Source organism: Dermacentor silvarum, chromosome 4, assembly GCF_013339745.2.
Source record: "Dermacentor silvarum isolate Dsil-2018 chromosome 4, BIME_Dsil_1.4, whole genome shotgun sequence".
NCBI lineage: Eukaryota > Metazoa > Arthropoda > Arachnida > Ixodida > Ixodidae > Dermacentor > Dermacentor silvarum.
This window is the reverse complement of record NC_051157.2, coordinates 8365713-8382486: the sequence shown is the minus strand read 5'-3', so window position 1 is coordinate 8382486 and position 16774 is coordinate 8365713. Positions and strand designations below refer to the sequence as shown.

Below are 16774 nucleotides of genomic sequence, written 5' to 3'. Positions count from 1 at the left end.
GTCAGTACATCCATTGTAAACACTGAGGCAACGGAGGCAAGCAATGGACGCGTCACCACATGATCCATATTGGCAGCGCCCACGGTATCACAGTGAACAGGGTAAATAGAGGGGACAGCATTTTGGCTGGTGCAGTGGTAGAGGCCATAGCGTGACTGGCCGCAAGCAACGCTCGTCCGCACACTGAAAACGTCGGACTATATTACAGAAGCATTTAGGAGCCGCCATCTTGGGCTGCTTACGCTGCTGTTTATCTTTAACAACGCAATGCATGTTACTACAATCGATTTGCAAGCATGAAAATAGTTGTATAAATGCGTCCAACATTTCATGACCATGTTACGTGACTTCACTTCTCATAAAACTTAGAAATTGCCTGTGTAACAGCCCAAGATGGCAGCGCTCTTGAACCGAATATGAAATCGTCTATAAGCGCACCTTCAGATCGCTTTCAAGATACAGCGCGCGCCGCCACACAATCTGCGCAGTTGCTACCAGGTTACAAGCCATGCACCTCCCTCCTGCACTGCCTTCCCGCTTTCCTCCCTTGTGCGCAATTCGGCTCGTCGTCGCACGCTTTCACTCGCATACGGTGCGCGGGGACGTTATCGCACTTGGACTTTAAACGTAACATTGCGGCGACCACGACGGCAGAAATGCGCCTGGATTGTCCATGTCATTGCTATCGCAATTATAAAAGAATGCACCTATACGCTTGCACGTGACCTGCGTTCACGAAGTGAACTTTTTCTTTTTTTTCTTTTTCTTTTGAGATCGCTTACTGAATCAACAGGTGCTTTATATGTATTGGTGTGACTTATAAACTTTTTTTTTAATGCGACTTATACAAAGCTGCGACTTATAGACCGGAAAATACGGTATATGCGCACCTTAGCCGAGCTATTTTTTCTGTGACTTTCATTAGTTCGAATTTTGTATAAGTCGAATTTTCGTAGCATCCCCGCAGAATTCGAATTAATGAGCTTTTACTGTAGAATCAATGCCATTGGCCCGCAGTGTATCACTAAAAGTTTTAAGAGCCGTAGACACAACACTTTTTCTTTGGCAACTAACCAAAATGCAGATTCGGCAAAATTAGCAAAAAGCTCTTCCGAGTAACCGGGCACTTCTATATTTTTTTCGTAAGGACAACTTTTTTCTCACAAAACTTAGATTAATTCATTTTGTTTGCCACTTAGACCGCAAAATATAAACTTGTTATTAAAATTAAAAATGGTCAATAGACAGGCCCCACAGAACTAAGGCTACGTTCACACTCGGGAAGCGGCAAGCGGGCGGAAAGGCCAAAGCGGCCGGAAAATCTTTTCCGCGCATGTCCAAGTTGTTCACATTTGTTTTGCTATCGCCGCGGCCATCGCTGCCGCTTTCGCCCACATCTATCTAGTCTGCGTACGTTTGTCGGCGTGGTGGCGCTCATTATCGCACCATTTCGAGCGGTATGTTCATTCATTGTCCCACCCGTCATCAAAAGTGTTCATTTCGCGCAACTTTGCGTGTCATCTGCGACCTTCGGTAAATTCCTCGTAGGCGTTCCGTAATTCTCCTCATACGGGCATGGTACCACTGAGTCAAAGGTTGGTGCCTAGGCGTGATTATATTTCTTTAATAGCTTTTATTTACAGGTTGTAATAACATTTCATCATTTCGTATTATTGGCGGTGCCTCCAGTACACCAAAGCTAAAACCCGGGCTGGCCCTTGTGTTGGGGCTCGCCGAAGCCTGCGCGTCCTACCTGAGACCTATGCTCCCAATCTATTGTCGCGGCGAGAAAACCACCGCGCAACGAAAAAAGCGCCCTGCGACTTTTGCAACATACCACACCCGTGCGAGGAGAATTGCGGAGCGCCAACGAAGAATCTGCCCAACTTTTTTCTGCCACAGAAGTGGGCGAAGAAATTATTTTTTATACTTCTACCTACTTGCTTCCTAGAAATGGACATTGAATAAACGGAAGGAGCGGCCACCTCGGAAGCGGCTGTGGTGGGTTCGCCCAGCTTTGCAAAAGCGCGAGAAGTTGGGTCACCCCAAGGCTTCGTTGCTGCACCTCCGGTCGCGCGACGTTGAATACTATCGCGAGTATTGCAGACAGTACGTTTTAGTACCACTCTTGTCATAGAGAAAGTGGTGGATCTAGATCGCGTCGAGCACCATCGCAGCCTACACTTTTGGTGCCATGTACAATTTTACGACCGGATGTTTACATGCTAGTGGAGCTTCCGGTCGAGCGGAACAACTTTCCGCCGCGATTCCGTCTCGCCATGGCGAAAAAATCGGTCCGAGACCGATTTTGCTTTCCGCCTGGTTTTCCGCCTGGTTTTCCGCCCGCTTCGCCGCCTAGGCGGGCAGATTTTTAAAAGTTTTTGCCGCTTCCGCCTGCTTCGAGACCAAGTGTGAACGTAGCCTTATATGCAAGCAGTGTTTTTCCTGCCTTCTCTCATATGGAGCAGAGGGACTGCATGACGTTCACACATCAAGCTCCGCCTCGCTTTTTTTTCTTCCATTTCTTCAAAGTAGAAGTACCACCATTTTACTAGCAAAATAAAAAGAAATGACTTTCCAACAAGTGGAGGGGCATGCCCGCAAGAGAGAGCATAACATAGCTGATAGCAATAAGTAGTAGTTACCTCCAGCATAGACTTGTGCCCAGTGCTGGGCTGTCAGCTTGAACATCTCGGGGTTCTCCTTGAATTGGCGAGCCACCACAGCATCCTGGGGGTCGTCCGGCTCAGCTGCAGCAAGCAGAGCTTGCAGTGACAGCAGCACTGTCCGCAGGGTCATTGCCGCAGCCCTAGAGCAGCAAAACAAGCCCAAGCAACAACATGGCCATAATATTACATTCGATCATAACACACACAAAACACAATGGCACACAATGCTGCAGCGATCGTTCTAAGCGGTATGAATGGGGTGCTGACTGGTAAACAAGACACAAAAGCATGCTGGTATACAGAGCAAGGCAGTAGACCAATTCAACTGCACGGCACTGCCTCGTACCATTAAGCTATGGAATGACCTCCTTAGTGTTGTTGCGAAAACGAAGCTAGAAAAATTCCACCAGCACATAAGCTTGTATTTCTTGGCACAGTGACATCTAATGGCATGATGTTTCTGGCTTTTGCTTTCTTACTTGTGGATCCATTAATTTAAAGCGAAGCTTTCTTGGCTTTTGCTTTCTTACTTGTGGATCCATTAATTTAAAGCGAAGCTTTCTTGCCGAGTCCCAGGCACTTTTTGGTATGTATCTAGCCTCTATCGCCGAACGCACTTAACGGGATGGTGCCATCTAGGAACGGTGCAGTGAAAAAGTAGTTTCATACAATAATTGCTAGACAGAACTGTGGCGCTAGTGCCTACGACAGCTGCAAGCAGGGGGTTCAACCAGTACGGGATTGATGGTTAGTACATGCATTTGCTTTGCGACTTTGCAAACTCCTCCTTTTAAACAAAGTACAGCGTTACAAATAATTAAATAAACATCAATAAAACTGTCCGATGGGAGGATTTGAACACAGGATCTCTAGCACACAAGCCTCATATTGAAACCATTAGGCCACGGACGCATGCTTTGACAAGCGGCACTGAACACCCTTTCTCATGACAAACCAGCGCGCTGAGACGCTTGGCACGTTTTGATCTGCACTTGCACTGGAAGAAACCGACGCATCAGAAACGACATGAGTGCAACACGACGCTATGGACACCACTGATAATTTAAGTAAATAATATATACATGATGTACTGCATGTAAATATGTGCACTGTATCTGCCGGTGTATAAGTCTCATGTTTTTTCTTTTTCAGGTTTTGCATCGGTGTGTCTTATAGAACGACGCAACTTATAGTATAAGCTTTTTTTTTTTTCGAAACAACTGCCGTCAAAATCGTATTGAATGCTATGGTCACACGAAGTGTGCTGGGTTGACCTCCTCTGGCAGTTGTGCACTATGGAGGTACCAACCCGGGTTCTTCTCGTGATCAAGTTGCCGAGCGCAGTGCGAGGAGGACAGAGCAGCAACGCAAGCAGCAGGCAAGCTGACTGCAAGTCTACAGACTCCGAAGTTGTCGCATCTGCAGATCGCTTTCAAGAAACTACGCAGTTGCTACCAGAGTACAAGCCACTCCGCCTTCCTTCCTCACTGCCTTCTTGCTTTCCTCCCTTGTGTGCGAGTCGGCTCACTGTCGCACGCTTTCACTGGCACATACGGCATACGGTGCACGGGGATGATGTTATTGCCCTTGGACTATACGGGAAATCAAGGTGGTCACGACGGCAGAATTACGCTTGGAGTGTCCATATCATTGCTATCCCAATTTATATAGGAATGGCACCCACACTCTTGCGCATGACCCGCATTCACAAAGTGAAACATCACTAATTTTTTTTAATTGCTAACCGAATGAACAGGTGCGTTTTACACACCTGTAAAACTTACATTTTTTTTTTCTTGGTAGAACTGCCATTTTGAGGGAGGTGCGACTTATAGACCGGGAAATACGGTAAATAATATCCAGCCTGTCTACCTGTCTATACGTGCAGTTCGCCGCCTATAGAGCACTGATGGCCACCTAGCAGGCATATTTGAAGGCATGCTCGGGAGCAGTAGCGAACTTGTCGACAACCCTTTTCAGCAAGGATGGCTGAAGTTCGCGCGGTAATTTCTCCTTCATTTGGGTGCCAGACTGCTTCTTCTGCGGTGACAGCGCAGGAAAGGCAGGGACCTCTTTGAGAGTGGACATGTACAACACGTTACTGGAGTTTGGGACAACCCAGTCCGCATACATGCCAGGTGTGTCTCGCAGACAAACGTAACGAAGTGGAGCTCGTGTTATATAGCCGTTTCATTTTGTTGACAAATGCGATGTCTCGATTGTTTCTTTTTTTCATTCTACCATTGCCAACATTATTGTTTCTGTACTTCAGAGATAAACACATGCCATTGGCGGATACTTATATCTGAATGACTACGCACTATGCAAATCACTGCACACTATGCGACGGCGGCACACATTGTAGTAATCTTGCTGCCGCTGAATACACATGACATCGCCGGATAACCACCATGAAAATCGTCTCGTGAAGAGCAATTGCACAAATTGTTAATGTAAAAGCATACCATCATCAACGAAGTTGCCAGAGGCACGGTTCAATAAAAGCGTGAGTCAGCAGTGCACCGCCGATAGAAATTCCGATGCTTACGATGACGAACTGTGCTTCCTGCTACTCTTTCCTCAATTTGAAAATTTCTCAGTACACTTTGTACTTGGTAGCGTACAAAGCTATATAGCCTTTCCAACTTCTGAGTACTGTTTTCAAATGTTAATGAAAGGGGAAGCCACCCGATATATTTAAAGACGGAGCAGCTAGCGCCAGTCATGGTAGATGGGCGATGGTGGCAAGGCCGGGTTTAGTCCGCTACGGCGCAAACACTGCACTGACAAAATATATTTTTAAAAATAAAATGATTACAAAATGCCCACAAAAGAGGCACTCAGCTGTAAAGCGAACAGAGCACTTTGGGTAGCAAGTTTGCTAAGACAGCAGCAAACTATAATGACTTCACAAATGTGATACGAATTTTTCAGCGAAAATCAAACAGCAAACCATATGAAGCAGCTAACAGCAATCCTCACACTGAGCTACCGCTTAAAGGTAGCTCAGCATTCATAAAGTCGTGCGCCCTAGCTACAGCAACACAGTACAGAATTGGCAAACGGTAGAAGCGGAAAGCGGCATTCAGAACCTAAGTGAAATACCTTTAATCCGTATGCTGTATGGCGGACAAACCGAACCAAAAACATGGGTACATAGTGATCAACTTCCTTGCTTACCCGTGTAAAACATATTCTAGTGCAAAAAACACCAAGATGACAGAAAGAAATAAAGTTTCCTGCTTAATAGAGGCAATCCATTGCTACCGTCCCTCCCACAAATGAGGTCCCGCGGAAAATGAATAGAACCGTATCGCCAGGGAGCTTTTGTGTTGGTATTTGAGCACCCCACTAGACAACAATTGTTTTTCGACATTCCTTGAAGCTTCGGTCACCACACATATGTGGCGGGCGTCGCTTATTTCGCCCTGAAAACGTGAGTCAAACAGAAACACACGAGCAGCAACGCTGAAATCTACGGTAGACCGCCTGCCTCCTTCCCGAACGTACTTAGCAACGCCGCCACCAGTGGCACATCCGTCGGCTCGCACTACGCGTATAAGTCACTGCAAACAAAATCATTTTTTCATATAACATGCTGCTTTTTAATGCTAATATTTATACCTCGAAAACCACATTTCGTATACACAAACACCCGTTTCATGAGCCAATCACACCAACAGTGCTTCGCTTAACATAGATGTCAACTGGAGTTCAGTCTGCCTGTTTCCTGTTTGGCATTGGAGTGACCACTTTTGTTCATCTTCTGTTTGTTTCACAAACTTTATGTTTCCATCTTTTTGTCTACTGTGTCTACTAGCACTTATTTCTTGTTCAATGCTATAATAAACTTGTGCATACAATTAATGCTCTGCTTTCATGCACTTTTTTACTATGACCTCCTCTTACCCAATGTCTCATATATGTATGAGGCCTGTAAGGAAGTTGGATAAAAATAAGAGCTTCAATATCTCAAAGCGATAGTACTTTCTTTTAAAAACTTTTGAAAGCTAGTCACTACCCAAATCTCATGATGGAAGGTCTCGAAACAAAGAAACAGGAGCATCAGATAAAGTGAGGGTATGGCTGAGTGACTGCAGAGGTGTGTTGGCAACAAGCAGTAATTTGCATAACCAACCACCATTTCATCATGCGATGCACAAGACTTGAGACTGCGTAATTTTTTAAATTGTTTCTTGCTCACACTTTGTAACCTGTTCCAGCACTTTTGAATCTAAATTCTGCTCCTGGCTTTCTTGGTCATAGGTACACAATTAAAGGAGGCGCTTATACCATATGTACTCAAACCTAAGCAATTTGTTGTTGTTGATCATGGCCACCGTAACAAGAGTGGGTAAGCACCATTACATTTTAGTAAAATATTAAATTGACATGTATATTTTCTATGTTATTCATTCTGTCCCTTATCCCAGGGGTGCCTAACTTCAAGAAAATACAGCACTTCAGTACTGTATTTCTACACAGTATATTAAGGCCTTGAGGGGTACTGTAAAAGAGAGCTCTAGATTATGTTCGACTAGGCAAGGTCTGTCAGTGGCTACAAAAATATCAGTAGACAAGCATTTTTTTTTTTTTTTATCCATTGTACACAAGGAACCAACAAAAGCATGGCTTGGGCTGCTGCAGTTCGGTTCAGGTGTCAGCAGACCTCAAGCAGAATTGCATCACAAGCAAAGCTTCCCCCCCGAAATGGTGCTAAGCCTGCCAACAATTTACACTGCATCCACTATGTGGTAGTGCGAAAGTGCCGAGGAGATAAGACATGGGCCTCACCATTGGTCCTTGAGAATGTCCAGGCATATAGCACCTGTCACTGAGCTGATGTTTGGATGCCAAATTTTTGTAATGAAGCGAACCTGCATCAAGAAGAAAAAGCAAGCAAGAAAAGAGGTCAAGAACACCGCACATAGAAGAAACTAACACAGTCTCTTCATTACCATCTTTATTCTACTTGAAGATTGCAGTAATATACAAAAAGGTATGTTGATCTTTTGCAAGGGGGAAAACAAAGTAAGCCTGCTAAGAAAGAGCGTTTCTTTCTTTTTCCATGCAAAAACTTTGGCCAATCTTAAGGGGCCCCTCAACATGTCAGGCCAGTTTGAGCTGACCAATGCAGTGCATACAATGCACGCTAACAATCGTGTCTGCAAAGTATTGCACCACTATGTTCCGCGAAGAGAGCTGAAATTTCAAACCAAATGCCATGCACCCTTCTCCTCGGGGGAGTCGCTTTCACAGCCAAAGAGTGGACGTCAGTCGCACAAGTGCGTCTACATAAATGGCAATGCTGTGACGTCACTTACAGTGACAGGCAACTTCGAGAATTATTCAAGGCAACATCAGTGTTGTGTTTAATCTGCTTCAACAGACAAATTAAACTTTAGAGATATAATAATACATACAAACCAAATGTCTGAGTATCTTTGTTTTACTTCGCACAGTAGCAAGAGATGTAATTCCGCTTCGTCTGCTTGTTCCCACGTCGTGCAGTTGCACGCGCAGAGAACGAAACTAATAGTATGTCATTTTCTGCAATGTTTAAGGGCACGATCATGCTCTTTCATCTGCTCACGTCTGCCTCAGTGTTCATGAGGCACTGACTTATCATACCACTAGCTAGTCTGGTGCCAATAAAGATGTCACAATATCCTCCATGCGGTAAGGATCCATGAGCCGGGCCAGCCTCTCGAAACGTGCATGCACTGATGGCTCTATTTCACAGAAGCAGCCAGACAAAAATGTAGGCATTTCTTATGCACAGCTCACAAGATCGTGCACAGAGCGAAACGACACCAATGCAGCACAAGACCATCACCGGAAGTGCGCCGCGCAGCAAGAACTGAAAAAAAAAAAAAAAGATCGAAAAAAGGCGAGGACTGTCATGTGTACGTGATGTGAGCCTCTGGCTCCGGTGTTGGAGAATGCAGGGTAGAATTTTGCTTGCAGAGTCTAGATGGGGCAAGTGGTGAGAGTGTCGATGTTGGCAGTGAAGCCCACCTCCAGAAATCATGGGTTCACGACACTACGAATATTTCTATCTCTGCTAATAATGAACTCATTTGAAGAAGTCTTACAGTACATTGCTCCCTAGAAGGCATGTACCAACTTCCAGCGTATAACCAAAGTTTGCTATGTGGCCTGGTGGGGGACGCCTCAGTGGGGATCTCACCGGGTCCCACTGCAAATTTTGGTTAAACACTGGAAGTTGTAAAACGCCATCTAAGCAGTGCTTTACCGAAACATTTTTTCATATCAGTTCATCATTGGAGGAGCTAGAAGAAATTGAGCTTTAATGTAAATTAAATTCTGAGGTTTTACGTGCCAAAACGACAATATGATTATGAGGCACACCGTAGTGGGGGACTCGATTAATTCTTACCACCTGGGTTTACGTGCACCCACTGTCTCTCTTTGCCTTGACTAACATCAGCAAGCGACACGCTTTCCCTGCTTCCTCCCACATCGGAGCCAAGGGACCACGTCAGGTTCACGTGATGAGTCCCGCCTGCTTTCATTTTTTTCTTCTCTTCCTTTTCTGCTGTGCGGCGCATTTACAGTGCAAACGTTGCACCTTCCACACTGGATGATTAACCAAAGTCGCATGTCATGGAGAGTGACATATACAGCAGTGCGTTATATGTAGAGGCATTTGTGCATTTGACCTTGATGCTCTAGCTGGGAGGGAAGCTTCCTTGAAAAGGAATGCACATCATTTGGTTCAAAATTTCACTTGTTTTCACGATGCATAGTGCTGTAACACTTAGCAGAGATGATGATCAGCGGGTGAAGTATGCACTGCGCTGTCGGCCAAACCTGGTGAGGGGCCCTTTAACACCAGCACAAGTCCTTATTGACGCATTAAGCAATGCCTCATTGAATGTTGCACACACTTGAACCTCAGGTGGTATACTGTAACTGTCTCCCAAGTGGACATGTCCAATTCGTCTGCTGCTGAAGTTCTGTTTGGCTGGACTGCGGTAGGTGTTAGAAGAGAGGCAGCCCTAGCCAATCAGCACTTCAGCAGCAGACAAAATGGACATGTCTACTAGGTGGACACTTACAGAATACCCCCCTTGCTGAATACACACAATGGTGCCCCACTGATATCAATATTTCAAAACACATTTCCCCAAAATCTACAGATTTGTTGACAAGTTAATTCCAAGCAAATGCTCAATTTATTATTGTTTGTGACAAAACGAGAAACATGGTGCCCACGTCTAACCTCTACCGTTTTGTTCCTATGTATATTTTCTTTGTCCGGCGTCAACATAAATGATGCATACTTCTGATTTATTAGTAGTGCGTTCATTTGGACTGGTTGGTACATCTTGTCACATAGCAGATTTCTTCAACAGCGTGACACAGGATTAAGGAAAGAGGCGCAGGACAGATCGCTTTATTTGATCAAAGAACTTGCCCATGCACGGTATTAAACTGCATACAATGTATTAAAATGCATACAATGTGACATGCCACATGCATATAGCCAAGCCAGCAGTTTAGCTGAAAAGGTCCGGTAGTATACCTTGTGCTCCTGTCTACACAAAATTTTTTATTTCTTCTCACGGCACAGATAAACGGCTCCCGGGACGTAAGCACGGGGGAGGTATTCTTTTCGCCCAATTGGCAAAGCATTGCAGGACAAAGGTTTCAAAGGACTAGACAGCAACAAGGCAAAATGGATGGGACATCTTCTCATGGTTTTTGGTAGTGCTTTCTGTCTCACAAGGGTTCTAGAAGTTAGGTTCAAATAACAGTCTATCCTCCTCAGACCCAAAGCCCGCTCAAGGGCATAATAATTTTTGAAGCCAGTTCTTATTACCGACTGGTATAGTATCATGAATGTGAAAACACCAATTTTTGTTTGAATACTCCGGTCAGATGCTGGAGGCCGCATCTCCATGTAAATGGAGAAAGTAACAGTCTCTTTATGATTCTTGTCCTAAAAACTGTTTTTCTTGGCCAAAAGACAAATGATCTAACAGAGTGGTACGTTGGCTCGTTGATGCTGCATCCTCTACTTTTGTGTCAACTCACAGTAATCAAGAGGTACTTGATGGTTACCTTTAGCCATCTGTGATGACAAAATGGCCTAGACCGAATATGTGGTAATTTTCACAAGACATTTACAGCAGTAATGCGACTAAACCACTTTAACACAGGTCCACATGCTTCAGACTTTAAAATGGGGTTGGATATTTTACGTAATTGAAGCTGAGCAAATTCTGAAAATGAATAAAAGCAATGTACTAAATTGGCTGCTATAATTGGTAACCACATAAAGCCAACAGACAACGAAGCCAAGGAAAGCATCGGGGAAATTAGGTGTAGTTGAAATTGGAATTAAAAAAATAATGAAGAAAAGGGAAATGAAAGTGGACGAAAATATAACTTGTCGCCGGCGGGAGCCGAACTCGCAACCTCCGCATTACGCGTTCGTTGCACTACCAATTGTGCTACGGCGACGGCCATCAATTCGTCCAATTACTTGGGTATTTATGTTTACTAGATCTAGCCCTAGGAGTGTTAGCCAGCACCACTCAGAACCATGGTGGGCGAACATCCTTTAGCTCGGGCTAAAAAGGATGTTCGGATGTTAAAAAGGAATTGATGGCCGTCGCCATAGCACAATTGGTAGTGCAACGCACGCGTAATGCGGAGGTTGCGGGTTTGGCTCCCGCCGGCGACAAGTTATCTTTTCGTCCACTTTCATTTCCCTTTTCTTCCTTATTTTCTGCATTCCAATTTCAACTACACCTAATTTCCCTGATGCTTTCCTTGGCTTAGTTGTCTGTTGGCTTTATGTGGCTATGCATAATAAAATCGAGCCCCTCGGTTCCCATTCTTCTTTCCTACTATAATTGGGTATTTTGATTAACAGCATGCATAGTGTCTGATGTTAACAATTATCTCCTAATCAACCTTTTCCAACAAAACATTTGTTGATGAGCCTTGTATGAATTGAGCGGTCGACAATCAAATGTTCCACATCCTCGAGGCCTTCCCTTTCTTTTCTTTATTCCTACTGCACTCAAAGCTCTACCTCTCCACAACAACGCCCAGCTACGATATCGCTTCACTCTGCCACTAAATCTATAAGGCCGCAACATCAGCACAGTGCTGCTTTGTATTCTGTCACCAGATGGCACCACTACCTTAACAGAAATTGGTCTTCATCTTTGGTTCATCCAAAAGTGCAGCAAGTCACAACATCTAAAGAAATTCAGCCAATGGCCATCACATTTATCCAGCGTGAATTAACACAAAAAGTGGCAGGGATTTCAAAAGGTTGTACGCATGAGCAGATGGACATCATGGACTTCCCACTGCATGCACAAGAGTAATAGAATCGAAACTTGATATAATAGACATGGATATAACAAAGCAGATCTAAAATGTTTCTTGCCGATATCAGTGTGTAATGAATATATGCTTATATAATGAATATCAGATATAGTGAAGGTATTTTTATGTTGGATGCAACTTGTTATGGGGTCAGAGATCTCCATGACACCATTGTCTAGCAACTAAGCCGGTTTATTTGAAATGCTCAGGAAGTGTTGCAAGGGCCCTTCTAAATATATCGAGTCTCTTGGTTGTTACTGCTACCACGAAATGCACCACTTTTGTTTTCTTCCAAGAATTCTGCCTCCTTGCAATTAGCATTCAGTAAAAAACAGCAACAAGCTTGCAGCCTCTTGGGCAAGGCAGAAACCTTCCTTAATTTTTTTTTTTTTTTAACAACACAGGGCTTGGCTTTTCACTGGTCTCAAAACAAATGTGCAGGGTGTTTAAAAAGATACTATGCATGCTTTAATGAAGTTGGCAAAATGGACTGTGCACGCAAAAACATCATGTTATCACATTTAACTAAATTCCGTTTAATGAACTGTCATTTTAATATACATCTTAAATATGTCGAAATTTCATGCCATGTATATAAAGCTAAGGCGGACGGCTAAGTTACACTTCAAAAAGACCTAAAAAGATCAGCTTTACTGTCCGGGGAGTCTTTGTAAGCGAGAAAGGTGCAAAAATGAAAGAAAGGTTTCCATGCTAGCTCCTCATGATGTCATGAGATTTCGACACTGTCTACTAAAGACTACTTAATAGTTTTTTTTTAATATATGGGATTACAACAAATTCTAAAGCAACCACGAACTCAACCTAGCGGGTCTTTAGAACACTTTTTGCACGAAAATTGCCAAATATGAGAAACACATTGAAATCCATGACAACACACTTATACCAACACTGCAGTCTAAGCACAAAAATTAAATAGGGGAGAAGCTCTGGTCATCGTTTTACCAGATAGCAACTACTAACCTCTTCCCACCAAGTAAATGTAAACAGAGTATTGACAGCATGCATTACCCATCATCATTAACTGGTTTAGTGTTGTTCTTTAGTAATCATGTAATGAAGTCTGGGATGTGTGCCCTTGCGGCTAAACTGAATGAATGTCCAGCCTGCAGTCTTATGATACAGCAAGCTGCTGCTGCCGCAGACAGACCTTAGGTGGGTTGAATGGGTATGTCTCGGGGACATGGATTTCCAGGACAAAGGTGCCTCCTTCATAGGGCGTGTCTGGCGGGCCTGCTATCTCACCACGAAGCTCTGTGTAGTTGTCATTCACCAGCTCTACTTTGATGGCACACTTGGCGACCTGCACAACAGGAAAGCAAGGACCTGCATCAACATACAAAATGCCAGGGGAAGTGCAGCAATGCTAAATGCAAAATGAACACACTATCAAATGAACGACAGAAAGGAGGAACACTCAGTAACTGCAAAGCAAAAATGTTGATATCTGAAAATTTACTCCGACTACACCTCAACACCTCCAGTGTATATTATGTCAAGGTATTGCGATAAAAAAATGACAAAAACTGTGATATAAAGGCCTTAACTTAATCTAAAAGTACTTGAGCAAGCATTGCATATATCAAGGGTAAACGCACACATTGTAAATGTGCAAAGGTGATAGTTGAAAGCAAAACCATGCAAGAACACTTATGTGCATGTAAGGACACCAAGACAACCTCAAGGTACCAACTGGCCGGAACTACTGAGAACACTACGATGGAAGTTTGAAGCTGTCCTTTTATGGTGACCAAATCTGGACAGAGAAAGCTGCACAAAACCAAAACGAGCGATGCTCTGTGACAGTACTTTTCTAGCAAGCAGGTACACATGACCCCAAATTGCTTCAGAATGAAGCTGCAACCAAATTATATGTATTCTTTATAATCACTCATAATTATTTATGTGTATTTTCTAATCTTGTTCGAAATTATGCAACTCAGTAGCACACATTTCGGGTGCAGTGGTTGTGGCACAGCCTTTATTCACTGAGCAGCGAACACTCAGAAGCACCAGTTTGCGGCACACTTGAACGTAAAAAATAATAATAATAATAAAAATGCATAAATATTTTCTGGGAGCTTTCACTTTTCCTTAAGGCCTTTGATTGCTCTGGGAAACTACCGACGGCGAGAAGTGAGCCATCTTGGTCTACTCGTGTAGCTGCGCTTACGACAGGAAAGAAGGTCCGAAAGACATGGAAGGAAGGACACACAGACACCTGTGTGTGTTTCACGTCCGTCCACTTTAACATTGCAAATGACGAAGCAACTAGCCAAGGCTTTCATCCTGGGCGGGACAGGGCCATAGCATGTTCTTCGTGCGTCTAATCCACGTGGGGCAACATCCGGTCAAGCCACACGATACTAGAGCGCATGTGCCGACAACTTCAAACGGAACTTAAGACGTAAGCGCAGGAACAAACGTGCGACATTCGCGAGCATGCAGGACACTGCCAGTGACTGGCACGACGACCTTGGAGCACGACGCTGGCTTTTCTCGCGGCTCTGCACGGCGAACTCACGTGCTCGAGCCAGCAGACGCCTTCACAGCGCACCACGCTGCCTGCCTCGCAAGTCATAATCAAGCCAGTTCTTACACTCCTTCGGCTGAAATTAAGCGAGGCGTGTCAAAGGGGCAGCAACGGTTACGTAATTAGCTCCCAATGTCTGCAACGATATATAGATAGCTTCCTCAACATGCGACAGAGCTCTTTTACCGCTCTCAATACTTGTATAGTGCCACCTGATAGGCATTCTGGAAAGTCCTGAGAATGACACTTCGAAAATACACGCCTACCGCGACTACGCGTCGTCGGTTTCCAGGTTAATTTGAGCACAGGTAGAGAGATTGAAGCTTTCTCAATGCGACACAGCATCAGACATTGAACAAGTTCTGGGTTCAACGCTTCGAATACAAAGTCTGCAACACGGTGCTATACGTAACTTGTGCATAACTCTCTTCGCGATAACTGCCCGGTGAATGCGGTGAAGTAGCAGAGTACGGTATTCAGATAAAAATGCCAAGAGCTTCGAAAATGCAACGAAAACGCTCGTCATCGGCGCACACCAAGACTGCTCACCTCTTCACTTTTGACGACTTCCTTAAATTCCCTTTTTATTCTCTGCACGGCGATGTTAGCCATCGTATCGTAGAATCCATATATGTTTTAGGTTAGAGCTAAAAATCTAAGGTGTGAAGCAACTCAGCTGGATCCGCTGGGTTGACGGCCTTCGCCGACGGCCATTAAAAAAACCCGAAACAGACGGCAATGCAGTGCGCGGAAAGCTCAAGATTTTATCGTAAAAAAAGTACTTATTTATTGAATAAATTTTTTACTTAGCCTCTCTATTTGTGTGTTTTTAACAAAATTTATTGTAAGAATTTCTTCTCGTTTTTTTTTCTTTTTTGTTCACGTTGATAAGTTTCAGTTTTGATATTCGATGCCTGCGCGATGTGCGCGCGTTGGAGATGCGAGAAAAACTTATAACATCGCATACTTATGCTTTGTCGGTGTCCTTTATTCTTTTTATTGCTGTTCCTCATTTATGAAGTGCTGTGCTATATATATATATATATATATATATATATATATATATATATATATATATATATATATATATATATATATATGTGTGTGTGTGTGTGTGTGTGTGTGTGTGTGTGTGTGTGTGTGTGTGTGTGTGTGTGTGTGTGTGTGTGTGTGTGTGTGTGTGTGTGTGTGTAATTGTACTCTGACGAAGGCTGGTCCACCAGCCGAAAACATTACGTAAATGTCTTATTTCCAAAAAGTTCGTCATCTCTTTCCTGCATCTTTTACGTCGGGTCCATCGTGTTCAACTTTCAAGAAAAAGAAACCCCCTATATATATATATATATATATATATATATATATATATATATATATATCATATCATAAGAAGCCAACAAACAGTGACACCAAGGGCAACATAGGGGAAATTACTTGTACTTACTAATTGAACTAAAGAAATGATAAATTAATGAAAACGGATGAAAAAATAACTGGCCGCAGGTGGGGAACGAACACGTCTTCGCATTACGCGTGCGATGCTCTCACCATTGAGCTACCGCGGCGCCATTTTCCCATCCACTTTCTGGAGTTATGTCTTACAACTAGAACTAACCCTAGGAGTGTTAGCCAGCGCCACCACTCACAAACTTAGGCGGCGGATGTGGAACATCCTTTCTGCCGCAGGCGCCACGAGTACGTGAGTGAGTGAGTCAGCAGTAGTGAGTGAGTGAGTTATTAGAGGTCCGGCGAGGACGCGAACTCGTCGCGCACCCGGCTAGCTAGTCCCACGTCGGGACCGGCAGGTCTAGCCCACCGGCCCGGTCGTGGGCACGCCGGACAGCCAGGATTTGCTTGTCTAGAGCGGGGCTACACAGTAGCGAGTCCCACTCACCCTTGCTTGAACTTGGCGTATCTCGACCCGCACTCCCAGAGCATGTGTGCTAGAGTGGAGGTCTGCTCGCAGGACGGGCAGGCGTCGTCGCGATATACGTCTGGGTAAACTTCGTGCAGAACTGCCAGACACGGATATGTGCCGGTCTGTAAAAGTCTAAGCGAAACAGCTTGCGCCCTATTCAATTTGGGGTGAGGGCAACGAGATCACGAGTACGTGATCTTTTTGGGTGAAGGCGACTGGTCAATAAACCCCCACGCTATAGAGGCTGGAAGGGCTCTATACCCACATGCT

The 16774-nt window shown here is 44.2% G+C and overlaps 1 protein-coding gene across 1 annotated transcript in view; it reads right to left on the bottom strand.

The window, feature by feature from the left end:
- The window catches only part of LOC119449402 (ubiquitin-conjugating enzyme E2-22 kDa-like), a 30324-nt gene extending 15010 nt beyond the window's left edge, over positions 1-15314 (bottom strand). Inside the window, exons 1-4 of the mRNA XM_037712571.2 lie at positions 15139-15314; positions 13207-13359; positions 7464-7546; positions 2646-2809 (exon numbers count right to left, since the gene is read on the bottom strand). Of these exons, the coding sequence (XP_037568499.1) occupies positions 2646-2809; positions 7464-7546; positions 13207-13359; positions 15139-15201 (463 nt within the window). The 5' untranslated portion in view covers positions 15202-15314. The remainder of the gene's footprint in view (positions 1-2645; positions 2810-7463; positions 7547-13206; positions 13360-15138) is intronic.
- Between the last annotated feature and the right edge of the window lie 1460 nt (positions 15315-16774).